This window comes from Galeopterus variegatus, unplaced genomic scaffold, assembly GCF_000696425.1.
Source record: "Galeopterus variegatus unplaced genomic scaffold, G_variegatus-3.0.2 Scaffold970, whole genome shotgun sequence".
Lineage (NCBI taxonomy): Eukaryota > Metazoa > Chordata > Mammalia > Dermoptera > Cynocephalidae > Galeopterus > Galeopterus variegatus.
In genome coordinates this window covers 389,288-409,521 of record NW_007727081.1, presented here as the reverse complement: position 1 = coordinate 409,521, position 20,234 = coordinate 389,288, and the positions used below count along the sequence as shown (strand labels likewise).

General features: G+C 55.2%; 4 protein-coding genes across 6 annotated transcripts in view; 1 reads left to right on the top strand and 3 right to left on the bottom strand.

The window, feature by feature from the left end:
* DLG4 (discs, large homolog 4 (Drosophila)) overlaps nt 1-2,038 on the bottom strand; it is a 27,241-nt gene extending 25,203 nt beyond the window's left edge. The window contains exons 1-3 of the mRNA XM_008573895.1: nt 1,287-2,038; nt 995-1,093; nt 678-718 (exon numbers count right to left, since the gene is read on the bottom strand). Coding sequence (XP_008572117.1) covers nt 678-718; nt 995-1,093; nt 1,287-1,305 — 159 coding nt within the window. The 5' untranslated portion in view covers nt 1,306-2,038. The remainder of the gene's footprint in view (nt 1-677; nt 719-994; nt 1,094-1,286) is intronic.
* Nucleotides 2,039-2,290: 252 nt separating this feature from the next.
* ACADVL (acyl-CoA dehydrogenase, very long chain) lies at nt 2,291-7,757 on the top strand. 3 transcript variants are annotated; one of them, XM_008573892.1, is made up of 19 exons: nt 2,291-2,668; nt 2,942-3,007; nt 3,093-3,165; nt 3,261-3,325; nt 3,421-3,555; nt 3,997-4,141; nt 4,408-4,537; nt 4,641-4,766; nt 5,139-5,337; nt 5,601-5,705; nt 6,138-6,224; nt 6,306-6,368; nt 6,465-6,566; nt 6,644-6,741; nt 6,815-6,887; nt 6,980-7,052; nt 7,135-7,207; nt 7,295-7,370; nt 7,447-7,757. In XM_008573892.1, the coding sequence occupies exons 2-19, from the start codon at nt 2,948-2,950 to the stop codon at nt 7,585-7,587; spliced, it is 1,824 nt and encodes a 607-aa protein (XP_008572114.1). In that variant the 5' UTR covers nt 2,291-2,668; nt 2,942-2,947; the 3' UTR covers nt 7,588-7,757. The 3 variants fall into 3 exon arrangements, with proteins under 3 accessions (XP_008572114.1, XP_008572116.1, XP_008572115.1); XM_008573894.1 differs by having other exon boundaries at nt 2,616-2,668; nt 2,989-3,007; XM_008573893.1 differs by lacking the exon at nt 2,291-2,668 and having other exon boundaries at nt 2,923-3,007.
* A 75-nt stretch (nt 7,758-7,832) lies between these two features.
* Nucleotides 7,833-16,026, bottom strand: DVL2 (dishevelled segment polarity protein 2). Its single transcript, XM_008573891.1, has 15 exons — nt 15,776-16,026; nt 13,435-13,504; nt 12,783-12,928; nt 12,558-12,655; nt 12,320-12,455; nt 12,098-12,188; nt 11,880-11,949; nt 11,634-11,773; nt 11,468-11,544; nt 10,567-10,634; nt 10,219-10,347; nt 9,973-10,104; nt 9,661-9,840; nt 9,007-9,225; nt 7,833-8,869 (listed from the first exon to the last, which is right to left on the bottom strand). The coding sequence occupies exons 1-15, from the start codon at nt 15,967-15,969 to the stop codon at nt 8,421-8,423; spliced, it is 2,199 nt and encodes a 732-aa protein (XP_008572113.1). The 5' UTR covers nt 15,970-16,026; the 3' UTR covers nt 7,833-8,420.
* Nucleotides 16,027-16,752: 726 nt separating this feature from the next.
* The window catches only part of PHF23 (PHD finger protein 23), a 4,852-nt gene continuing 1,370 nt past the window's right edge, over nt 16,753-20,234 (bottom strand). Inside the window, exons 2-5 of the mRNA XM_008573890.1 lie at nt 19,370-19,401; nt 19,126-19,218; nt 17,674-18,511; nt 16,753-17,569 (exon numbers count right to left, since the gene is read on the bottom strand). Coding sequence (XP_008572112.1) covers nt 17,355-17,569; nt 17,674-18,511; nt 19,126-19,218; nt 19,370-19,401 — 1,178 coding nt within the window. The 3' untranslated portion in view covers nt 16,753-17,354. The remainder of the gene's footprint in view (nt 17,570-17,673; nt 18,512-19,125; nt 19,219-19,369; nt 19,402-20,234) is intronic.

Below are 20,234 nucleotides of genomic sequence, written 5' to 3'. Positions count from 1 at the left end.
TGGCGGGGGGAGTGGGGTGGGGGGGTTGGAGACAGCAGAGGCCGAGGGAGCCGTGGAGCCGAGGAGGGAAGGGGAGAGAGGAGAAGAGAGGAAGCAGGGGGAGGAGGGAGGGAGCTAGGAGCCAGAATGGGGGGTGCCTTGGCAGAGTTAACTCCTTCCGTGCCGGCAGGAGCCCGGATAATGGGAAAGGAGATAGAAGCAGAAACGGAGAGGTCCTGTGGCAAATATGGAGACTTGGCCAGCCACCAGCGACAACAGCAAAGATGATGAGCATGGATTTCGTTTCTCAGAGGAGGATGAACCCATAGTTGGGCTGGGAGCATCCACTGTTGTTTAACTACTGGAGGGAGGCCATGGTAGGGGGTAGGTGTGAGGGAGGGGCTGGCAGGGGGAATCCCTGAGGGTGTAGTTCTCCCCCAGGAATCACAGGAGGAAGCCTGAAAAGTAATTATGTCCTGGACTCTTTAGTGCCTGAAATTGGGGTAGGCAAAGGGGGAAGAGGGAGAAGGGGCCACAGGACCAGAGACAGTGCATTCTCAGTGCCCCCAAGCCCTTGGGCCACTGACTCAGGATTTTGTCTCCAGGGCCCCCAAGTCTCAGTTTAATATTAGCAATACTTTGTTCACCCCTCCAGCCCTGCCTGCTCTCTCAGGAAGAACCCACTGCCACCTCCTTACCTGACTCTCTGAGATGGAGGCCTCATAATAGTCCAGGATGTCTGTCACAGGAACAGAACTGAGTTACCCTCTCCCACCCCAGGCCTCTCCGGCCACCCTGCCATCATCTCTGCTGTCTGTCTGGTAAGGGAGGAGCTCCTCCAGCCAAAGCTGGTCGGACTCTGATGGAGGACACTGTGGGGATGACCTTGCGTGGGGCTTCAGTTTGGACCAAATAATCTCCAGGCTCCCAACCAGCTCTGAAGTTCAGCAATTGCCTTCACATGCCCAAGCCAGCCCTCTCCACCACTGCCCCTCAGAAAACTAGGGCTACTCACCCAGCAAGGCCTGGAAAAGGTCACTGTGCAGCACTGTGAGGAGGGGGGGTGCCCACCGCAATAGCGGGGGCGCCAGGAGCCAGAGGGCTGACCTGGGAGCTGTCAAAATGCGAGTGACGGAGGATTGGGACATGAAGAGACAAACACAGAGACTAACTCAGTCACCTCATCTTCCCCAGCCTTTGTCCTTTCACCCCAGACCCTAAAGAAAGATTCAAGGAGAGGGATCCCCGAGTCCCAGCCCCCTACTTTGCTCCCAGGCCTTCCCTCCACAAGGACCCCTGTTTTTCACCTCTTGGTCTCTGGGACATCTTTCTCTTCTCTTACTTTAATCTCCCTAATCCGCTAGGATTGGAGTTGAGCTGCCTTCTCCTCACCCAATTCTAGCTGTTAGGTAAAGTAGGCAGTCTGAACCAACCACTATCCCATTCTTGTCTAAGTCCCAGGCACCATCACCCCACCTTACTCCACACACCCTGGCCCCCTCTACCCAAAGCCAGGCATAATTTAGCCACAGTTTCCTGAGAAACCGGGGAGGAAGAGTCTCTCCCACGGAGGCTTTGGTAGCTCAAAAAGAAAGGAAGCTGAGGCCAGCTCTCTCTCCTCCTGGGCTTGAGCCCAGTGGGAATTGCAGAAAGAGGGGTATAAATTGCTTGGGACTTCTTGACACAGGGCTAGAGAAGTGTGGGAGAGAAAGGGGACATGAGAATTCCTACAGTTCCTCTCAGGCCTGGGAAGAATCCATCTGCCCAGAGGTTCAGCCTGGGCACATGGTCTCTGGAAGGAACAGAGGGGCAAAGAGAGACAGATGCTCAGAAAGGTCTCTGAGGCCTTCAGAGAGAGGCAGTGAACCCGGGGGTCCCTCCTACTATGAAATCTTAGGTGTTTCAAGAGTTAGTGACACCTCCTAGGTATCAGAATATGCTTGGGACACTGACACCCCAGCTTGAGTCCCCCACCCAACTACTCCCCTCCCTTTTGTGTTGGTGGAGACGGATTTCACAAGGAACACCAAAGAGTGGTCTTTCCACGCCTCTGCCTCTGGCATCTACCTTACACTTCTCTCTTCCCACTTCTCTCTTCTAACTTCACCTGGGAAGTCCTCCCTTCAGTCTATCTCCGTCTCTCTGGCCGCAGTCGTCTAAGCTCCTCCCTCTTCCTTCCCATCTATCCCATCACCCCTTCAGAGGACTAGAGTCCAGTTCGGACAGGCGGGATGAAGGAGTTTGGGGGAGACCCGGGACAGTTGACGATCACTCTCGATCAGCCAGGAATGAGGGGGCCGCGGGCGGTCGGAACTACAACTCCCAGCATGCCCCGGCGCCCGGAAGCCCCGACCGCCCGCCGCCCGCCGCCCGGTGCATTGTGGAGGATGAGTCAGGGCTGGGGGCCCCCGACTTGGGCAGGCGGGACGCGAGCGCTAGATCAACGCTCCGGGCAGTGTCGGCCCGTGCGGCCGGAAGATGCAGGCAGCCCGGATGGCCCCGAGTGTGGGGCGGCAGCTGATGAGGCTGGGGGGCGGAAGGTCCGTGTATGACAGGGGGATGGGGGCAGCGGGCCTGGGGACCGGACCAGAACTGAACCCCCACTCCCTACAGCTCGCGGCCCACTGCGCTCCTGGGGCAGCCCCGGCCTGGTTCTACCCGGCGACCGTATGCCAGCGGGGCCGCTCAGGTAAGCGACGGCAGCCTTGGGAGCGGGTGTGGGAGTAGGGGATCTGCCTCGGCTCCCACCTCCCCACCGCCGGCAGGGGTCTCCCTATTCGTCCCAGTCACCTTCAGACTGCTCTGGCGCCGAAAGTAGGGGAAAGGGCAAGCCACGGTGCCCTGGGGTAAAACTAGGGGAAAGGTTACTGGATCCGCCCAACCCCCACACCCAGCCCTGGTCCTGTGCTCGCCTTGGCACACCGAAGTCCCTTTCCAGTCCTCGCCAACCATCTTTTCCTAGGCGGTTATGGACAAGTCAGATTCTCTCTCCTCTGATGCTTCAACCAGGGAAAAACGGGCCAGCGCGGTACGTGTCCCTGAGGCCGGGTAGACCTAAGCCAGGGGCAGACACACCCCAGCTAGCTCCCTGAAACCCCCTTCTCCCCACCCAGGAATCTAAGTCCTTTGCTGTGGGGATTTTCAAGGGCCAGCTCACCACCGATCAGGTGTTCCCGTTCCCATCTGGTAAGGGCAGGGGTAGTCAGAGCTGGGTGGGGACAGGGAGGTTTCCTCTGATGGCCTTGCTTAACCGGCCTGTCTCTTCCCCTCACCCGCCACAGTGCTCAACGAGGAGCAGACACAGTTTCTCAAGGAGCTGGTGGGGCCCGTGTCCCGTTTCTTTGAGGTGAGGAATGACTGCACCTTGCTGCCTGATGGGGTGGGCAGAGATGTTAAGGAGCTTAAAAGGAGCCTAGATGTGGGATCCTGTGCTTTCTCCAGGAGGTGAACGATCCTGCTAAGAACGATGCTCTGGAGCTAGTGGAGGAGACCACTTTGCAGGGCCTCAAAGAGCTGGGGGCCTTTGGTCTGCAAGTGCCCAGTGAGCTGGGCGGTGTGGGCCTCTGCAACACTCAGGTGAGGGAAATCCCCTCATCACTTCCTGTATCCCATTCTACTCCAGCTTGGCCGATTCAGCAGGGCTAAAGTTTCTTCCAAACGTCTGCCCTGGAGGCCCGTGGGACATTGACTCTCCCTGCAACATACCCCCCACACACCCCTGCCACTAACAGGTAACAATCCATATGCAGTCCCCTAGGGCCATGGGCCTCACCCTGGTTCCCAAGTCCTTATAAACTCTTAAGTTGGGGACTGCTGGACAACACAGTAGGAAGTCTCCTTCCCACTAAGACAGGACAGACCAACATCCTCTCCTGCACCCTTTTTATAGTCCTGCTTCCTCTCTCCACTCACTCTTGGGGATGGCTCAAGTCAGATCCTGCCCTGTTGCCAACATTCTTGCTAAGGGCAGGCCCCCATTCAGCCAGTTATAGCCCCATATGTCTGCTTCCCTTCCAGTACGCCCGCCTGGTGGAGATCGTGGGCATGCATGACCTTGGAGTGGGCATAACCCTGGGTGCCCATCAAAGCATTGGTTTCAAAGGCATCCTGCTCTTTGGCACGAAGGCCCAGAAAGAAAAATACCTCCCCAAACTGGCATCTGGTGAGGCAACCCTAGGAGACTCAGGGATTAGAGCTGTCCTGGGCTTGGCACATATTAGGCCACCACCTACTTAGATCACTGCATAGCTGGACATGTCAGTTGGGGGAAGATTCTGGGGAGGCACCACAGTTTGCTGGTGGGGGGATGCAATGAAACCAGATATTGCCAGAGTAATTAGGGGGAACTGCCTTGGGGGATGGGGAAGAGGGCTGAGGGGACTTTGATGCCCATCTGGCCTCATGGTAAAGGAGCTTTCTCCCTAACAGGGGAGACTTTGGCTGCTTTCTGTCTAACCGAGCCCTCAAGTGGGTCAGATGCAGCCTCCATCCGAACCTCAGCTGTGCCCAGCCCCTGTGGGAAATATTATACCCTCAATGGAAGCAAGATTTGGATCAGGCAATGTTCCTCTCATTTCTCCCTTCACCTCCCCCTCTGCCCAATTCCAGGTCCCCCTGCTCCCCATCCTCCATGACCTTACTGCCCCCTCATTCTTCCACAGTAACGGGGGCCTGGCAGAAATCTTCACTGTCTTTGCCAAGACACCAATTACAGATGCAGCCACAGGGACCGTGAAGGAGAAGATTACAGCTTTTGTGGTGGAGAAGAGCTTTGGGGGTGTTACCCAGTGAGTGGGTTTGGGGAGGAAGTAGTAGAACCAAGGAGGGGGCACTCCTGGGCTCTAGGGCAGAGGGTTGTTACAGATCATCCTGGGATGTGTGGAAAAGTCAAAGCAGGTGGATGGCATGTTCCCTTTGGGACTAACATGTAGGAACTGATCTAAAGCTTTGGCTCCAGCAACCAAGTCCAACACAAAGTGGCAGGACATGGCCAGGACTCCTCAGCACTCAGGGCATGTGGGAAAGTTTTACCCTCTTAGTGTACCCTCTTACATTGTCGGAGTTGTAGTTCCTCCCTGGCTCATAGGGAATGAAGGGGCAGTTTTCCCCCCAGGGGCAACCTGTTCAGCACACTCTGCTTTCCCATCCCGCCCTGTCAGTGGGCCACCTGAGAAGAAGATGGGCATCAAGGCCTCAAACACAGCAGAGGTGTACTTTGATGGAGTACGGGTACCGGTGGAGAACGTGCTGGGAGAGGTGGGCAGTGGCTTCAAGGTTGCCATGCACATCCTCAACAACGGAAGGTTTGGCATGGCTGCGGCCCTTGCAGGCACCATGAGAGGCATCATTGCTAAAGCTGTGAGTACCCTGCCTGAATCTCTAGCTAGCCTGAAACTGAGTCAGTCTCCTTTCTATGTGTCCCTCTTGCCTTGCAGGCACTCCCTACACCAGAGACCCCTCCCCAACTGGCAGCTGCAGACCTGCTAGTTTAGGTCTCCATCCAGGGCAGGCCGAACTCTTGGTTGTGGCCAAAGCCCATCTCCAGCCCAAGCCCAGCCCCTCTCCTGGGGAGACTATAGAACCATAGTGAACCACAGTAGGACATGTGTGCCCTCTTCCAGGTGGATCATGCTGCTAACCGTGTCCAGTTCGGGGAAAAAATTCACAACTTTGGACTGATCCAGGAGAAGCTGGCCCAGATGGCCATGCTGCAGTATGTGACTGAGGTGAAGACCTCCCTGGAGCCCTGCAGCTTTCTTCCCAGTCGGGTCAGACTACAACCCCCAGCAGCACCTGGGGCAGTGGGTCTCCAGCTTTACACCAATGCCCTAGGGGATGCGGAGAGGCATAGTCAGCTCAGCTTCTGCAGAAGGGGGAGACCAATGTTGTTCTGCTGAGGTGCTTCCCAAAAGTACCAGAAGTTAAATCTACCTCCATCTCCACCCCTTTCAAGAAGTCAAATGCCTGGAAGCCCCTGATGAAATGACTCAGGGGACCAAATATTTACACGTGCCTGATCTGATCACAGAATTAGTAAGGTGAATGCAAGGGCCATGGAGAGCTAGGTCAGACCTGGTCTTGGAGATGTAGGTGATCAGGTTGAGTCTGACCCAGCCCTTTTCAATTTCCCTTCCCATGTCCCAACCATGCAACCTCAGTCTATGGCTTACATGGTGAGTGCCAACATGGACCAGGGATCCACGGACTTCCAGATAGAGGCCGCCATCAGCAAAATCTTTAGCTCGGTGAGGTCCTAGGCATGCTGGGAAGGAAAAGTCCAGTTTGGGAACTCAGCTCCAAAATCTCATCTGGTTCTTTGTCCCTAGGAGGCAGCCTGGAAGGTGACAGATGAATGCATCCAAATCATGGGGGGCATGGGCTTCATGAAGGTATGGGAAGGTCATTTGTACAGGGTAGTCTCCATCGGACTGGGTGGAGCAGGTAGGCACATCTCAGGGACTTGTGATCTCTCTTCCCGGTGGTAGGAGCCTGGGGTAGAGCGTGTGCTCCGCGATATTCGCATCTTCCGGATCTTTGAGGGGACAAATGACATTCTCCGGCTGTTTGTGGCTCTGCAGGGCTGTATGGTAAGAGGGAGGAAATTTGGCGGGAGGAGGTAGGGGAGGACAGTGAGTCTTGACTGTTGGGACCTCCTCTCCCACAGGACAAAGGGAAGGAACTCTCTGGGCTTGGCAATGCTCTAAAGAATCCTTTTGGGAATGCTGGCCTCCTGCTAGGAGAGGCAGGCAAGCAGCTGAGGCGGTAAGCTTAAGGCCAGGGCCCAGGGAGGACCAGGTGGTGCATGGCAACTAACTATTCTCCCCCTTCCTCTAAGGCGAACAGGGCTAGGCAGTGGCCTGAGTCTCAGTGGAATCGTCCACCAGGAGTTGAGTCGGAGTGGTGAGCTGGTAAGGAGTCAAGGGTGGATGAGGGGGAGCCTCCGTCCAAGGCTGCTGGGAATGGCCCCTCGGAGCACTGCGTACCTTCCCCATCTCTTCAGGCAGTGAAGGCTCTGGAGCAGTTTGCCACCGTGGTAGAGGCCAAGCTGATCAAACACAAGAAGGAGATTGTCAGTGAGTAAACTCTATCCCACTCCCACCCGGTCCCTGTTCTCCCTCACACTAATGCCCCCACCCCCGTCCATCTACCTGACAGATGAACAGTTTCTGCTGCAGCGTCTGGCAGATGGGGCCATCGACCTCTATGCCATGGTGGTGGTTCTCTCAAGGTGAGGAGGCAGTGTGTGAGGCCTGGGCCACAGCGACGCCTGGGCCACGGTCACAACCTAGATTTATTTTCTTCTGCTTCCCACCAGGGCCTCAAGATCCCTGAGTGAGGGCCACCCCACAGCCCAGCATGAGAAAATGCTCTGTGACAGCTGGTGTATTGAGGTGAGACTCAGGGCTACCAAGGGCAGGTGGAGGGCTTGAGGCACAGGCCTAAACGCCTCCTTCCCTCCCTCCCCAGGCTGCAGCCCGGATCCGGGAGAACATGGCTGCTCTGCAGTCTGACCCCCAGCAGCAGGAGCTCTTCCGTAACTTCAAAAGCATCTCCAACGCCTTGGTGGAGCGGGGTGGCATGGTCACCAGCAACCCCCTTGGCTTCTGAATACACCCAACCAGGGCCTAGCCTGGTTACGTGCCTTCTCAATCAAGCCAAAGCCCAGGCCCCTTTCCAGGGGGCCCTGGTTTGCCCTGGAGGAGCCTGGTGTTCCCAGGACTGTGCCTGCTCTCAGGAGCACTTACTGCCTTACAGATAGTAAAGTTTCTAACAAGTCACACTTTGTTGCTGTGTCTCACTACTTTCCCTCTGCTGCCTGCCTCCCTCCCAAAGAAAGGAGCCAGAGGCGTGGGGAATTTGCCTCTATTGCTTTATTTGGTGTTTTATACAAGTAACTAAAATAAATAGAGTAACAAAGGCAGCTACATGGCCTCCAAATGCCAAATACCCCAGCTTCCTTGCACTGCTGTCTAGAGTGCCCAACCCCTTTCCTCCTTCCAGGGTACCACTGACCACCCCCCACCCTGCACAGGGCAGAGCTGACTGGGTGACTAGAAGAGGAGGTCACATTCTGGGGCTGGAAGAAAGGGCCCAGGAAATGGGGATTCTTCATACAAAAGAGAAAATGTCTATTAAAAAAATAGTCCCAAAAAGTAAGAAAGTCTATTTTAACCCCATAAAAGCTTATAAAAAAAAAATAAAGCTAAAAATATTCAAAGGTCCCTTGTCTACCCCACTAATGGAAGCGGGAGGAACAGGCACTGCTGGTGAAAGTCACAGTGGCAACAACCTCACAGCAGGCAGCAGCAGACAGGCTGAGCCTGGGCACCATGAGGAGTAATGAGCACATGACTGATGAGCCAACCAGTCACAGGACAGGAGCACCAACACAGGACTGGACAGGCCAAGGATGGACAGCCAACATGGCCCCACAATGGGCTCTACATTACATCTACAAAGAACTCACTCGGGTTGCCCATGGCCATGTGGAAGCTTTGGCGGCTGGCTGTCAGTTCTGGGGGCACTGAGCCCAGGTCTCTGACTGGAGGGGCCCCTGGGGGCTGCACTGCTGGAGGGACAGGGGGTGGGGGTGGGGGCATCATGACCACCATCATGGGGTTATAGGGAAGGGCCATGCCAGGGGGTGGTCCATAGGGATGGAGTCCTGGATGGGCTCGGAGATTGGGAGCACCCCCTGTTGTGCCCCTGGATGGTGGAGGGCCCCCTTCGCCAATCCCACCAGGTTCCCCGCCCCGCCGAAGGCTGCCCCCTCGACTGGAGGGCTCAGACTCACTGCCACTGCCAGACTTGGACTCAGGGGCCCGCTCCTCAGGCCTCCCTGTACGCCCTGCCCCCCCATCGCTTCGTGTTGACCCACTGCTCCGGCTCCCTGTGTGAGGAGAGGGAATGAGACACCTGAGCCCAGGGTCCTTTGGCTTTCCCAGCCCCTGCTCCAGCCTCTCCTCCCTGGTTGCCCTGTGCTCTGCCCTCAGACCCCGGCTGTATCAGCATCTGGGGGTGACTTACCCTCACTGTGCTGGCTGCTGGCACTGCCCCCGCCGTAGGTATAGGATGAAAGCTCATGGTAGGGTGGGGGCTGGGGGCTGTAGGGATGTGGGGCTGGGTATTGGTAGGAGAAGGTAGGCAGCAGGGGCCAAGGGGTGGCCCCAGGCAGTGGAGCCAGGGTGTCCTGGTCTGAAGCCCCACTGGAGCCATCGTTGTCATTCAAGGACAGGTTGACTAGGTCTGGAAAGCAAGGAAAAAGAAGTTCCTTCAAAAGGCCATGACCTTAACATACTGAATGGAGAGGGACTGGAAACCATTTCCCCAGAACCACCCATGATGGGTGTTAGAATAGAGGGTTACAAGGAAATTCCCCACCTGCTACTGTTATCAGGGCAAGGGCACAGTCAGGGTTACCACTAGCCTATATGCTTTTGTGGGACTCAGGAAGAGGCACCCCTTCCCCTGGCTGACATAGCCCTAAACCCAGTACATGACTTGTCCAGCAGAACACAGGTGGATGTCAGCCCCAACCCCTCAGCCAGTGCTGGACCTGGTGCAGGACACATACTGCTCGACCACCCACAGAGGCTGTATTTGTGGGCCAGGTCTGGGGGTTGGAGAGGCAGGACAAGACAGGCAGAGCGACTCTCCCAGGGCCAGGACAGGGGAACTCACAGCTCTCACAGCCGCCACTGAGGTCTCCAAAGACATAATAGCACTGTTCAGAGAAGGTGATCTTGTTCACAGTGTGTCGGATCAAGCCTGCCTTTAGCAGCCCGCTGGCATACTTCCGGGCTTCCCGCCGCTCAGGAAAGCCCTCCACGTGATGGTAGAGCCAGTCAACCACGTCTGAGCCTGGGATGGCCCACAGTGGGAAAAGGCCTCAGGTTCTCCTCCCGAGTCCTGCCCTCGCCCGCCTGTGCCATTCCCACCTTTGGTCTCCTCTTCCTCCCCTTCCCATGCCACCAGCCCAGGGCCCAGCCATACCCAGAAAGGCATTAGGGATGGTGATCTTAAGCCACATGCGGTCCCGGACTTCCAGCCCAGACTCTGGAGCTGCCATGGCCTTGGTCACAGATGCCATGTCAGTATGGATGGAGAGACCACGGCTCTCACAGCCTGACAGGAGACAATGGGGAATCAGGGGTAGGGCCTACTCCCACGGGGGCGGCCGGTCAGACCACTGCCAAACAGCCTTCTGGCAGGGTGGGATGGAGTGGGCTGGCGGCTCACCATCAGGCAGAGAGGATCCAGATGTAATGGTGCTCATGGACGAGGAGCCTGGATAGGCTGGGAAGGTGCCAGTCAGCGCAGCAGAGTGTGACACCCAGGCAGCAGGGTCAATTGGCTGGATGGGCTCATCTGGAACAAAGAATGCCACTCGGTTGATCACTTCTACATCCCCGAAAGCTAGCCTTGTCCCTCCCTGACTCAGACTCCTGTTTTGCCTCTGCCTGGACCCCCCTCCACCCATTCCCTGCAGCCTAGAGCCCCAGGCCCAGCCCCAGCCTCCAGGACACGACCCCCTACCACTCCATCCCAGTTCTCTCAGCTTTAGGCCCCTCCCTGAGCATAACTTACTTCGGGGGAGGGTGAAATAGGCCTGGGGAGAGGGATCCCAGCACTTGGCCACAGTCAGCACAATGGGGCTGTGGGAAAGAGCAGGCCAGTCAAGGAGGGATGGGAAGAGGTCTGGGGCGAGGATGGACTGAGGGACAGAAAGAGAGAAAGAAGAAAAGAGTACATACACGGCTAGACCAGAGAAGGTGAGGGAGGAAGGCTCCACAGTGTGGATGACTCACTGACATGGATAACTTTTTTTTTTTTTCCCTTTTTTTTGTCTTTTTTACTGACCGGTAACGGGATCACAACCCTCGGTGTCGCGCCCGTACCGGGGACCGGCAACGGGATCGCAACCCTCGGTGTTGCGCCCGCACCGCAGCGGGAACTGGTCTCCACATGGGATCCGAACCCTCGGCGGGAGCGCCGCGACACTCCCAAGCAGCGCACTCTCCAGTGCGCCACCGGGCCGGCCCGACATGGATAACTTTTAAAAACACACGGCTGAGTGAAATGAGAGTGCACACTGCACTGGCCACTAACAAAAAGTTCAAAAACAGATAAAACTAAACCCTGTTGTTCAAGGATACATGCTCGGTGGGAAAACTATCAAGTGAAGCAAAGAATTTCTTTGTCATGGTTATGACCAAAAAGTCAGGGGAGTGATTACCCTGGGGTGGGGCGTGAGGAAGTTGTGGTGAGAAGGAACACTTGGGGGACAGGGATTTCTGGAGTACTGGCAATCTTCTACTTCACAATCTAGGTGGTGGTGACATGGGTTATTCATTAGAATTATTTACGTTCCGCGTTTTTGCTTTATTCATTTTGAATGTTATGCCTCATCACTTTTTAAAATTGCAAATAAAAGATGAAAGAGCAAAAACTAGAGAACTGAAGACCTGAAACCAGCTCAGAGGCTCACCCAGGCTTGTGCACAATGTCCCTCAGCACCCGCACAGCATCATCATTGCTCATGTTCTCAAAGTTCATGTCATTCACCTGGAAGTGAGGGGAAATGGGTCACAGGCTGGATGAGAGAGACTGAGAGCCCCTGCCCGAGGCGGCTCGGCAACCTCGCCCCAGCACACCTGCAAAAGCATGTCCCCTGGCTCGATGCGCCCGTCAGCTGCCACGGCACCACCCTTCATAATGGAACCAATGTAGATGCCTCCATCTCCCCGCTCATTGCTTTGGCCCACAATGGAGATGCCCAGGAAGTTGTACTTCTCTGTGGAGGGAGTCCATGTGAGGAGGGGAAGCCCAGCCATCTGACCCCCAGGAACGATGGAGAGCAGATCTTCTCCATTACCCCCAGCCTCAGGCTCCCTTCATACCCATGTTGAGTGTGACTGTGATGATGTTGAGAGACATTGTGGAATCCGTGACGCTGCTGAAGGATGAGGTCTGTGGTGGGAAAAGTGGAAGGAGGTGGACTGCCCTTCAACAACCCAGGGATAAGCCCTGGGGTTCTGTCTGTGACCCAGGACTGCCTAAACCAACGCCCATGCCCCCGACTTCTCCAAGCCTCAGCTGTCCCATGAGCATGCCTCACCCTCTCCAGGCGGGGTGGCCGCTGTTTCCTCCGCCGCCGGTGGCGCTTGAGGAGTCGGGAGGCGCTGCTCTGCTCTGTGGAGCTGCTGAACCTGTCAAGAGGTCGAGAAGGAGAGCACTTGTAGGCAAAAGTGGTCATGAGGCCAATAGAAAGGATAAGAGGACTGACTGGGAGGAGGGAAGAGATGGGCTAGAAGCCCTGGGGGAACGTTCGGAGCCCCACCTGCTCATGGCATCGTCTTCATCTGAGTCCCCCAGGCTGGTACTCTCCAGCTCACTGGTCATGAGAGTAGAGGAGCTCTCGTACCCAGCCAGGTGGCGCTCCAGCCTTGAGGGGCCACTGGGTCTGTGGCCCCCAGCTGTGTAGGAACAGGAAATTCAGGTGCCAGGCCTCCCTCAATGGTCAGGACCTGGCCCAACCCTCCCGGCCCCAAAGGCCTGCCCCTCACCACCATGCTCACTGCTATCTCTCCTGCGAGGCCGCTCCCGCCTCAGGGACACTACTGACTCGGTTTCTGTCTCAGGCTCCAGATTTTCATGGCTGCTGGACACATTAGGGCTAGATGGGCAGAGATGGTTTCCAACCCACATCAGAACAGGGCTTGAAATCCTCAGTCTCCCCTCCCAAGGGGCTTCAATTCCCTCCTGTCCTCCCTCCCCTGGACTCAAGAATCCCAAGGACTCACTGGAAGGAGGGAGGCCTTGAGTCCCCAATGCCACTGGTCCTCTCCGGTGGCAAAGGGGGTAATGGTGGGGGTGGAGGTGCCAGTTCCGTCCGAGGCTCATGGGCTGGGGGAGCCACCTCAGGCTGGGGGTTATCTGATGACACTAGCTAGAAGAGTGCAAAGGATAAAAAGTGAATGAACTGGGAGCTTTGGTATAAGAGATGGGAGTAAGGGAAAGGATTAGAAAAGAGACAAAGTCTGAGAAAGGCTGGAGAAGAACCGTAAAGAGCAGGGCAAGTTTAGAAGCTCCAGAAGGAGAAAGATAAGGGGCTCCCCTTGCCCTCCAAACAGGGAGGGAGGTAATGAGCCAGGGCCTCCAATGACTGGGTGGGTGGAAGGCTAAATAAACAGACTGAGGCGTGGAGGAGCCTGGCAATGCAGAGGGACCTGTGCCCTCAAAGTCATGGCCACTTAGGGCCAACCGTGTGGCTCACTTGGGAGAGTGCAGTGCTGGGAGCGCAGCGGCACTGAGAGCACTGAGGCCACGGGTTCGGATCCTATATAGGGATGGCTGGTGTGCTCACTGGCTGAGCGCGGTGCGGGCGACACCAAGCCAAGGGTTCCGGTCCCCTTGCCGGTCACAAAAAAAAAAAAAAAAGTCAGGGCCACTTACCCAGGATACCACCCTTCCATTGAAGCAGGGGAGGCGGGCATTGTCATCTGAAATTTCTTCCTTCACCACCCTACCGACAGACAGGACAGATAGAGGTCAGTGAGGCTGGACTAGCCACCCCCACCATCCCCATCCCAAGTTTCTCCTGATCTTCATCCAGCTCAAGGATGCTGACTTTCTCCTGCCCTGTCCAAGTCCTCTTCTCTTACGGTGAAACAATTTGCTCTTCCATCTAGAAAGTCTCCAAACTTAATTCCCTTTCCTTATTTCTCCTTCTCTCCCCAGCTCATCCTCAGAGGCATAATGCTGCTCCAAAGACTTTGTAGAGTCTGATTCAAACCTCTCAGTCCAATTTCAAAGGCCATATTCTACAGTTACCCAGCTGCCAAAAATATCCATCTAACTTAGGAGACTTGCTGGCACCCTCCCCCAATCCCATCCCTGTACCTTATACCACCCTCCCAAAGAAGGCTCTGGTCCTTATCTAAGTCTCTATCTATTCTTACACTTTCCTTTAGTTTTAATTCTTAGTTCTAATTCACTTCCAGAACTGTCCAAATGTGTTTTCTTTGCCTGGGTAAAAACACCCATTAGATCAAAGAATGGTACCTCCTCATTAGGCTGAGAGCTCCCAAGGAGGGGGGAAGCCTGGCTTTCCATTGCCCCGTGTCTCACCTGGCACCAAACTCTGCACCAAGCAATCTGCTTGGCCTGACAGATCCCAAATCCCAGCCTTAGGGATCACCTCTCCCATGGGTTCCTTGGGCTGACTGGACTTGCCCCTTCTACTCAACCACATCAAATCATTAATATCTGTTCTGTCCAATACCCTGTCCTGGACACACAGCACAGTACCTGACACTTGACAGGCATTTTAACAAATATCTGCTGACTAAATGCATAAACACACAAACCACAAGACTCTGCTCTCGTTCCTTCTCTCTCTCTCCTCCTCTCTCTCTCTCTCTCTCTCACACACAGCCATACCCCCAAATTAGGACATCCTGTCTGATTAACCCTTTAGCCTACTATGGTTCTGGGAACCTGGATATATGCCAACTTTATCCATTTGCTATCAATGTAACAACACAACCCAGTCACTACCAATCTATCTCAACATAATGTACTACTCTTCCCAACATAACACAACCTCAGCATAGCTCAACCTACTCCAAGTTATTAAGACAAGTTATTCTGTATCACATACCTTGTTATTGATTAGTTAGCCTCAATACTAATAATGACAATTACCACTCAGCAATAATTTACCATATACGGTGCACCTGAACTAATAAGCATTTTACTCCGTGATTATCTTCATGTCACAGATGAGAAGATAAGGCACAAGAGTTAAATTGCCCAAGATTACACTGCTGACAAATAGAAGAACCTTGATTTAAACCAAACAAAACTCCCAAGACAGCATCTCTCTCCCAATGTTGAACAATGTTTCTAGGTAGAGTCCAGTTTGTTCAGATCTCCAAGAATCCAGGCTATCCCAACCTAATCCAGCCTGCCTTCAAAAAAGCTGAAGTTGAGGACCCAGGGTTCAATACTAAAAACTATAAACACAAAAAGGTTTATTCTACATTACCTACAGGCCCAGGATAGCCCAGAGTGTCCCAAATTACCCCTAGCCCAATCTATTCTAGCACAGCCTACAATGGCCCCACATGCAGCTGTCTGTACCAACACAGACTAGAATATCCCAATAAAGCTGTCTGTACCGGCATAGACCCCTGAATTGAGTACCCCAATAAATATCTGGCCCCAAGAGAAACTAGTATCAAACAATACAACCCAGTAGAGTCCAGAATGGACCAAGTTTCTCCAGGGAAATGAACTTCACCGCAGCACAGAACATCCCAACACAGCACTCTTCACATTAGTACAGACTAGAAAGTCCCAAAACAATAGTTTACCCTAGTATAAGCCAGAATGTCCCAAGTTTCCATGTATAGCCCAATCTATATCAGGAGATTCCAGAATATCCCTACATATCCTGTGCGTTACAGGACTGCTCAGAACATACTAAACTACCAGAAGATAGATCTACCAGAATACAGTCCAGAATATCCCAAAATAAACCAGTGTGCCCCCCTCTATTCCAGCATAGCCTAATCTTCCCTGACGTGCTCTGGTATGCCCAGTCTGTCCTCCTACAGCTCGTGTGCCTCAATCTGTCCAAGCATAAGCTTGTCCGTCCAGGGACAGCCAGTCTACCTCAACATAGTACAGTCTGCTCCACTGTAGGCCAGAAAATCCCAGTGTGGCCCAGGATAGATCTACTCCGCTTAATAACGCCCAATCTACTCTAGCATAATCTAGGCCTCGCGCTCACCCGAAATCCTGATCCATAGACTTGAAAAAGTACTTAGCGCCTGCGGGCCGCTGCAGAACGCTCTTGAAATCGCCGAGGGTGATGCGCTCGGCGGGGACGGGGATCTTCACCAGGTAAGGAGTCTCCTCTTCATCCAGGTGGTAAATCACCTTCGTCTCCCCGACACCACCGCCCCCGGTGCTGCTGCCCGCCATGGTCTCGCCCGCGCGCTCGCGGGCTCCACCGCCCACCTAACAGGGCTAATCGCCTCCCCCCACCCCGCGCCTGCGCACACCCGCACACAGACGCGCGAGCTCCGATAGGGCCAGCCCAGTGCGGGAGAGGTGCAAAGGGACGAAGGCGGGAGTCAGAGGGTGGTGGCGGGGGGGACGGGCGGTGGAGCGCGACCCAAAGGCGAGGACTAGGCCGCCGCCAGCGCCGCGCGCCACCGCCGACGACGTCTGGAGCGCTCTCCGGATCCCCGCCCACCTCTCCCCATGTCACGTGACCTATGCCAGACCGCCCCCGCGCTCCACACAACGTCCCATCACGTGATCCCTACTCACGTGATAAATGTTCCGCCCAACCCCCACCACGTGATTAGACTTTGGCAACGGTCTCCCAACCCTAAATAGTCCCGCCCCCAAATGTGTCCCCACCCGCGTCCTCCAGGCATCCTGGCTAAGCTGGCCTCTCCCCTCAGGAAGCAGGCGACTGACTCCCACCCCGCTTCACTCCAGCCAGGTGGGGAGCGCGAAGCAACTCAGGCCCGCGAGAGTGCGCATGCAGGGAGTGAGGGTGGAGACTGTGGAGGTCCTAGTGTGGGATGGGGCGGGGCAAAGCCAATTGAGGTAACAGAGTTGGTTGGCATCCTGGGGTCAGAAAGGCCAGGTCATCTTCGGATTGGACTTGGAAAGGTGGGTTTCAGCCCCATCTCCGGTCAATGTTCTGATAGCTTTTCCAAAGCCTCCCTCAGAAGCACGACAGTCAGTGAGGGCTATGAACACAAAAGAGCCCACTCTGCTTTATTTACAACACGCAGGCTGTCTGTACAAACAGCTGGCCAATATTATTAAAAACAAAAGACGTGAGTGAGAATCGTCACCTTTCTGCTTTCCTTCCTCACTCAGCTAGGCTCTGGTACTCCACCTTTGAGCTGCCATGCCCAAAAGGGGAAGTCCAAAATTAAAAATACAACCGGTGTAGAAGAAAATAAACAGGGAGTGAAATAGAAGAAAAGATGGGGGGTGGGGGGAGTGCTATATTTACACTAGAGTTTTATAGACAACTGTCCCGTTCCATCCCAATTCCAACCCTGGCCCAGAAAGTGAGGAGTGGCAAGTCCAAGGGATAGATTGTGTGTCTAAGGACCCAGACATCCTCCCACTCCCAACTGTAAGGGGTCCAATTTCAAGTCCAGAGAGTGGGGAGGAAGGATAGGATAGGAACGTGAGACACTCAATTCCAAACAAGTCTCCCTTGCGAATTCCTGCCTTGCAGTAGAGACAGTATCCAAGCTCCAGAGGATAGGCTAAGGGCCCTGAGACTCAGTTCCCAAGTCATGTTGTCATTTGGAAGTTCCAGCCTAGAGTTGGTGATGTCAGGGCTCTCCAGATTTGGGAGGCCCCCCTAACCGCCGGGCCTCTGGCCGCAGTTCCTTGCATTTCTGGCAATAAAAGATGTCAGGGACATTGGTCTTCTTAATCTTAGCACAGGAGAGGTGGATCCACGTCCCACACAAGCTGCACTCAATCATGGGCCGCCCTGCAAAGGGCTTTCGACAGTAACACGTGATCAGATCCCATGAGTCATCACCTGGGGAAAAGAAGGTTTGTTTGGTGTTCTGCCTGAGCTCTTAGATCCACAACACCCCCAAACCCATCATCCCAGCTGCCCCTGGGCAGTCCCAAACCTCTCACCTGATTCTACCATTATGTCCTCATCCATGACCCGCGTCTCGCCTTCACTGGAGCTGGCATCTCCATCCTGGCTTGTTTCAGTGCTTCCCACCTCCTTACTTTCACCGTCAGTGGGAGGGACTCCTTCAGGGTGCACCAAGGCAGGAGGCCTAGGAGCCTCAGGGGGTGTTGGGAGAACAGGGGCTGGGACTTCACCCCCTACCACTGCTGCCATGTCTTCCTCCTCCTCTTCTTCCTCTTCCTCCTCCTCCTCTTCAGAGTCTGTGTCACTGGGGGGTGCCCGGGGAGGACCAGGGGGTGGGAGTCTATCCCCCCGCTCTGCCTTTTTCAACTTCCGCTTCTTGCTCTTCTTGATTCGAGACCTCTTTTCCCCATCCCCAGGAGCTGGCCGAGGCCGCCGAAGCACCCCAAAGCCAGCTCCACCTCCTGGTCCCAATTTTCGGTTCTTTCGGTCCTTCTTTCGAGGAGGTTGGGAGAGGTCACCCTGGGAAAGGGTCATGGGAGTGAGAGCAGCAGGAGGCCGGGAGGTATGTGTCAGGGATGCGGGGGACAGTGGAGACGCCATTTTGGGCCCATCCAGATCAAAAAGAGAGTCCTTGAGTTTCATCTTCTCAAGCAAGGTAGCACTGTCAGGGGCCTGCAGACGAGAGAAAGTGGACCTTGGGGGTCCTGGCTGGGTAGGAGCTGCCTGAGCCGCCCTTCTCTTGGATGACTTCGCTTTCTTAACAAACGTCTGAATGGTTCGAAGATCTGAGGGAGCTGAGTCCCAGCCATCACTGTCTGCAGCACTCTCACCTCTCAATGGAGAGCTGGAGCCAGAAGCTGGCCAGTCGTTTTCCTTAAAAGGGGGAAAAGGCCAGGGTCAGCAAGAGCTGAGTGTCATCTCAGCCCCTCTACAAATCCAGCCTGAAACCCAGGAACTTAGATCTACTCCCAAATATCCTACCCCAACCACCAAATTTCACACTATACTCAGAAAACTTATCCCCACTTCAATTCCCATCAGAATCTCCTCTTGACTACTTACTTCCATGTTATCTTTGTCTTCAGGTTTTAGCCATTTCCCCACTGCCTCCTGCCTAGGGCCTTTGGAACACTGTATTGCCCAGACCAGAGACATTTTTTTTAGCTGTTTCTGTACAGCCTTTTTTGTTCCCATTTTCAGTTCCCTAAAACTTATCCAAGAACACCTTCCATTAACAGAACCCTAAAACCATTCCAAAACCTTGAACCATGCCTCCAAATCCTCTCTCTCACTCACTGCTGCTTAAATCAGCCATCTCTATTAAGCCCCCTTCCACACCCGTTTCCCACCCCAGCCAAAAGGGTTTTCAATTTTCCTAGTTTTACATCATTTGATTTCTGGTAGGCTCCTCTTATGAAATAATACAGTCCCATTTGCACAACAGTCCTGGGATACCAGCCTCAAGTCACTTGTTCCCCTGTCCCTACCTCTTTGCTGGGCGGGATGTAACCAGCATACGCCAAGACAAAACTGCAGAATTTGTTGAAATCCTCAATTGTTCTCCGCCGTTTTTCTGGTGGCTGAAAGGAAGGAAATGGATCACATGAAGCCAGACGAGTTTAAGGGCATTCCCAAAGCCACAGTCCCTAAAGTGCGGAATTTAGAAAAGTGGGGGGTGGGAGGTCGTTGTTAGGCAGTGATATTAGGCTGCAAAGGTAAGGGAAACCTCACCTGAGTCTCTGGCTTAAGAGTTGGAGGTGGATCTGTAGAGGCAATGAAAGCTGAGTCAAGGCACTAAGAAACCGTCTGTGTAAAACCTCACCTCTAAAAACCCTGGAGGACCCAAGCGAATCCCCTCCTGGGCCAGGTCCCTCGGCCAGGCCAGCAGGCCCCCAGCTGTGCTGGACCCACCTCTGCTCCCCCTTCCGCCCCACGAGGGGCGGAGCCTGGGCGCGGCACCCTCTCCAGCCTCGTTATACCGCTCCCCCTCCCCCCAACCGGAGGCCAGGCGCCCCGCCCCCCCTCACGGTTTGTCTAGGTCTACTCGGCTCTCTCAGCGCCCCACCCCGCCGTACCGCTCCCGGGGCCGAGCCCGGGCCGCCGCCCGCCTCCGGCCTTCACACGCGCCCAAAGCCCCGAGTTCCTACCCGGCCGCTCTCTACCTCCCCAGGCCCTCCAAGAGCGCACACACGCCGCCTGCCGGCACCCAGGGTCCAGGATGACCACGATGAACCGCTCCCCGCCCTCCGGCCCCTTCTACTCGAACACGAGGCCCGGCGCGCCCCTCAGCCCCGCCGCAAACACACACAGGCACACACGTCCGACGCTACTTGGTGTCCGGGACAGATCAGAGCTCTAGCCCGGACGCGGCCCCACCTGCCCCTCCATACCGCGCTCCCCACAATTTCGCCGTCCCTCCGCCCCCATCCGGGGCTTTGGCCCCTCCCCGTCTCGAGCTCCTCGGGCTCCCTGCCGGGCCCCCGGGCCCTGTTCCGAGCTCTCTCCGGCCGCCGCCCCCCCCCGCCCCCGTACTCACCATCAAGTCATTAGGCTCCGGACCCCTAAACTCTAGCCCCTTCCCCCAACCAGCTACTCT

Bases quoted from the DNA above. Each gene is read 5' to 3' on its own strand.
- DVL2 (XM_008573891.1), bottom strand. From the start codon at position 15,969: ATGGCGGGCAGCAGCACCGGGGGCGGTGGTGTCGGGGAGACGAAGGTG. The intron at 12,456-12,557 runs GTGAGCATGGTG...GTTCCTACACAG, and splicing joins GCCTCGCAGGAGAGATAGCA to CTGGGGGCCACAGACCCAGT. The intron at 12,189-12,319 runs GTGGGGCTCCGA...ACCTCTTGACAG, and splicing joins GAAGACGATGCCATGAGCAG to GTTCAGCAGCTCCACAGAGC.
- ACADVL (XM_008573892.1), top strand. From the start codon at position 2,948: ATGGACAAGTCAGATTCTCTCTCCTCTGATGCTTCAACCAGGGAAAAA. The intron at 3,008-3,092 runs GTACGTGTCCCT...CTCCCCACCCAG, and splicing joins GGGAAAAACGGGCCAGCGCG to GAATCTAAGTCCTTTGCTGT. The intron at 3,326-3,420 runs GTGAGGAATGAC...TGCTTTCTCCAG, and splicing joins CCGTGTCCCGTTTCTTTGAG to GAGGTGAACGATCCTGCTAA.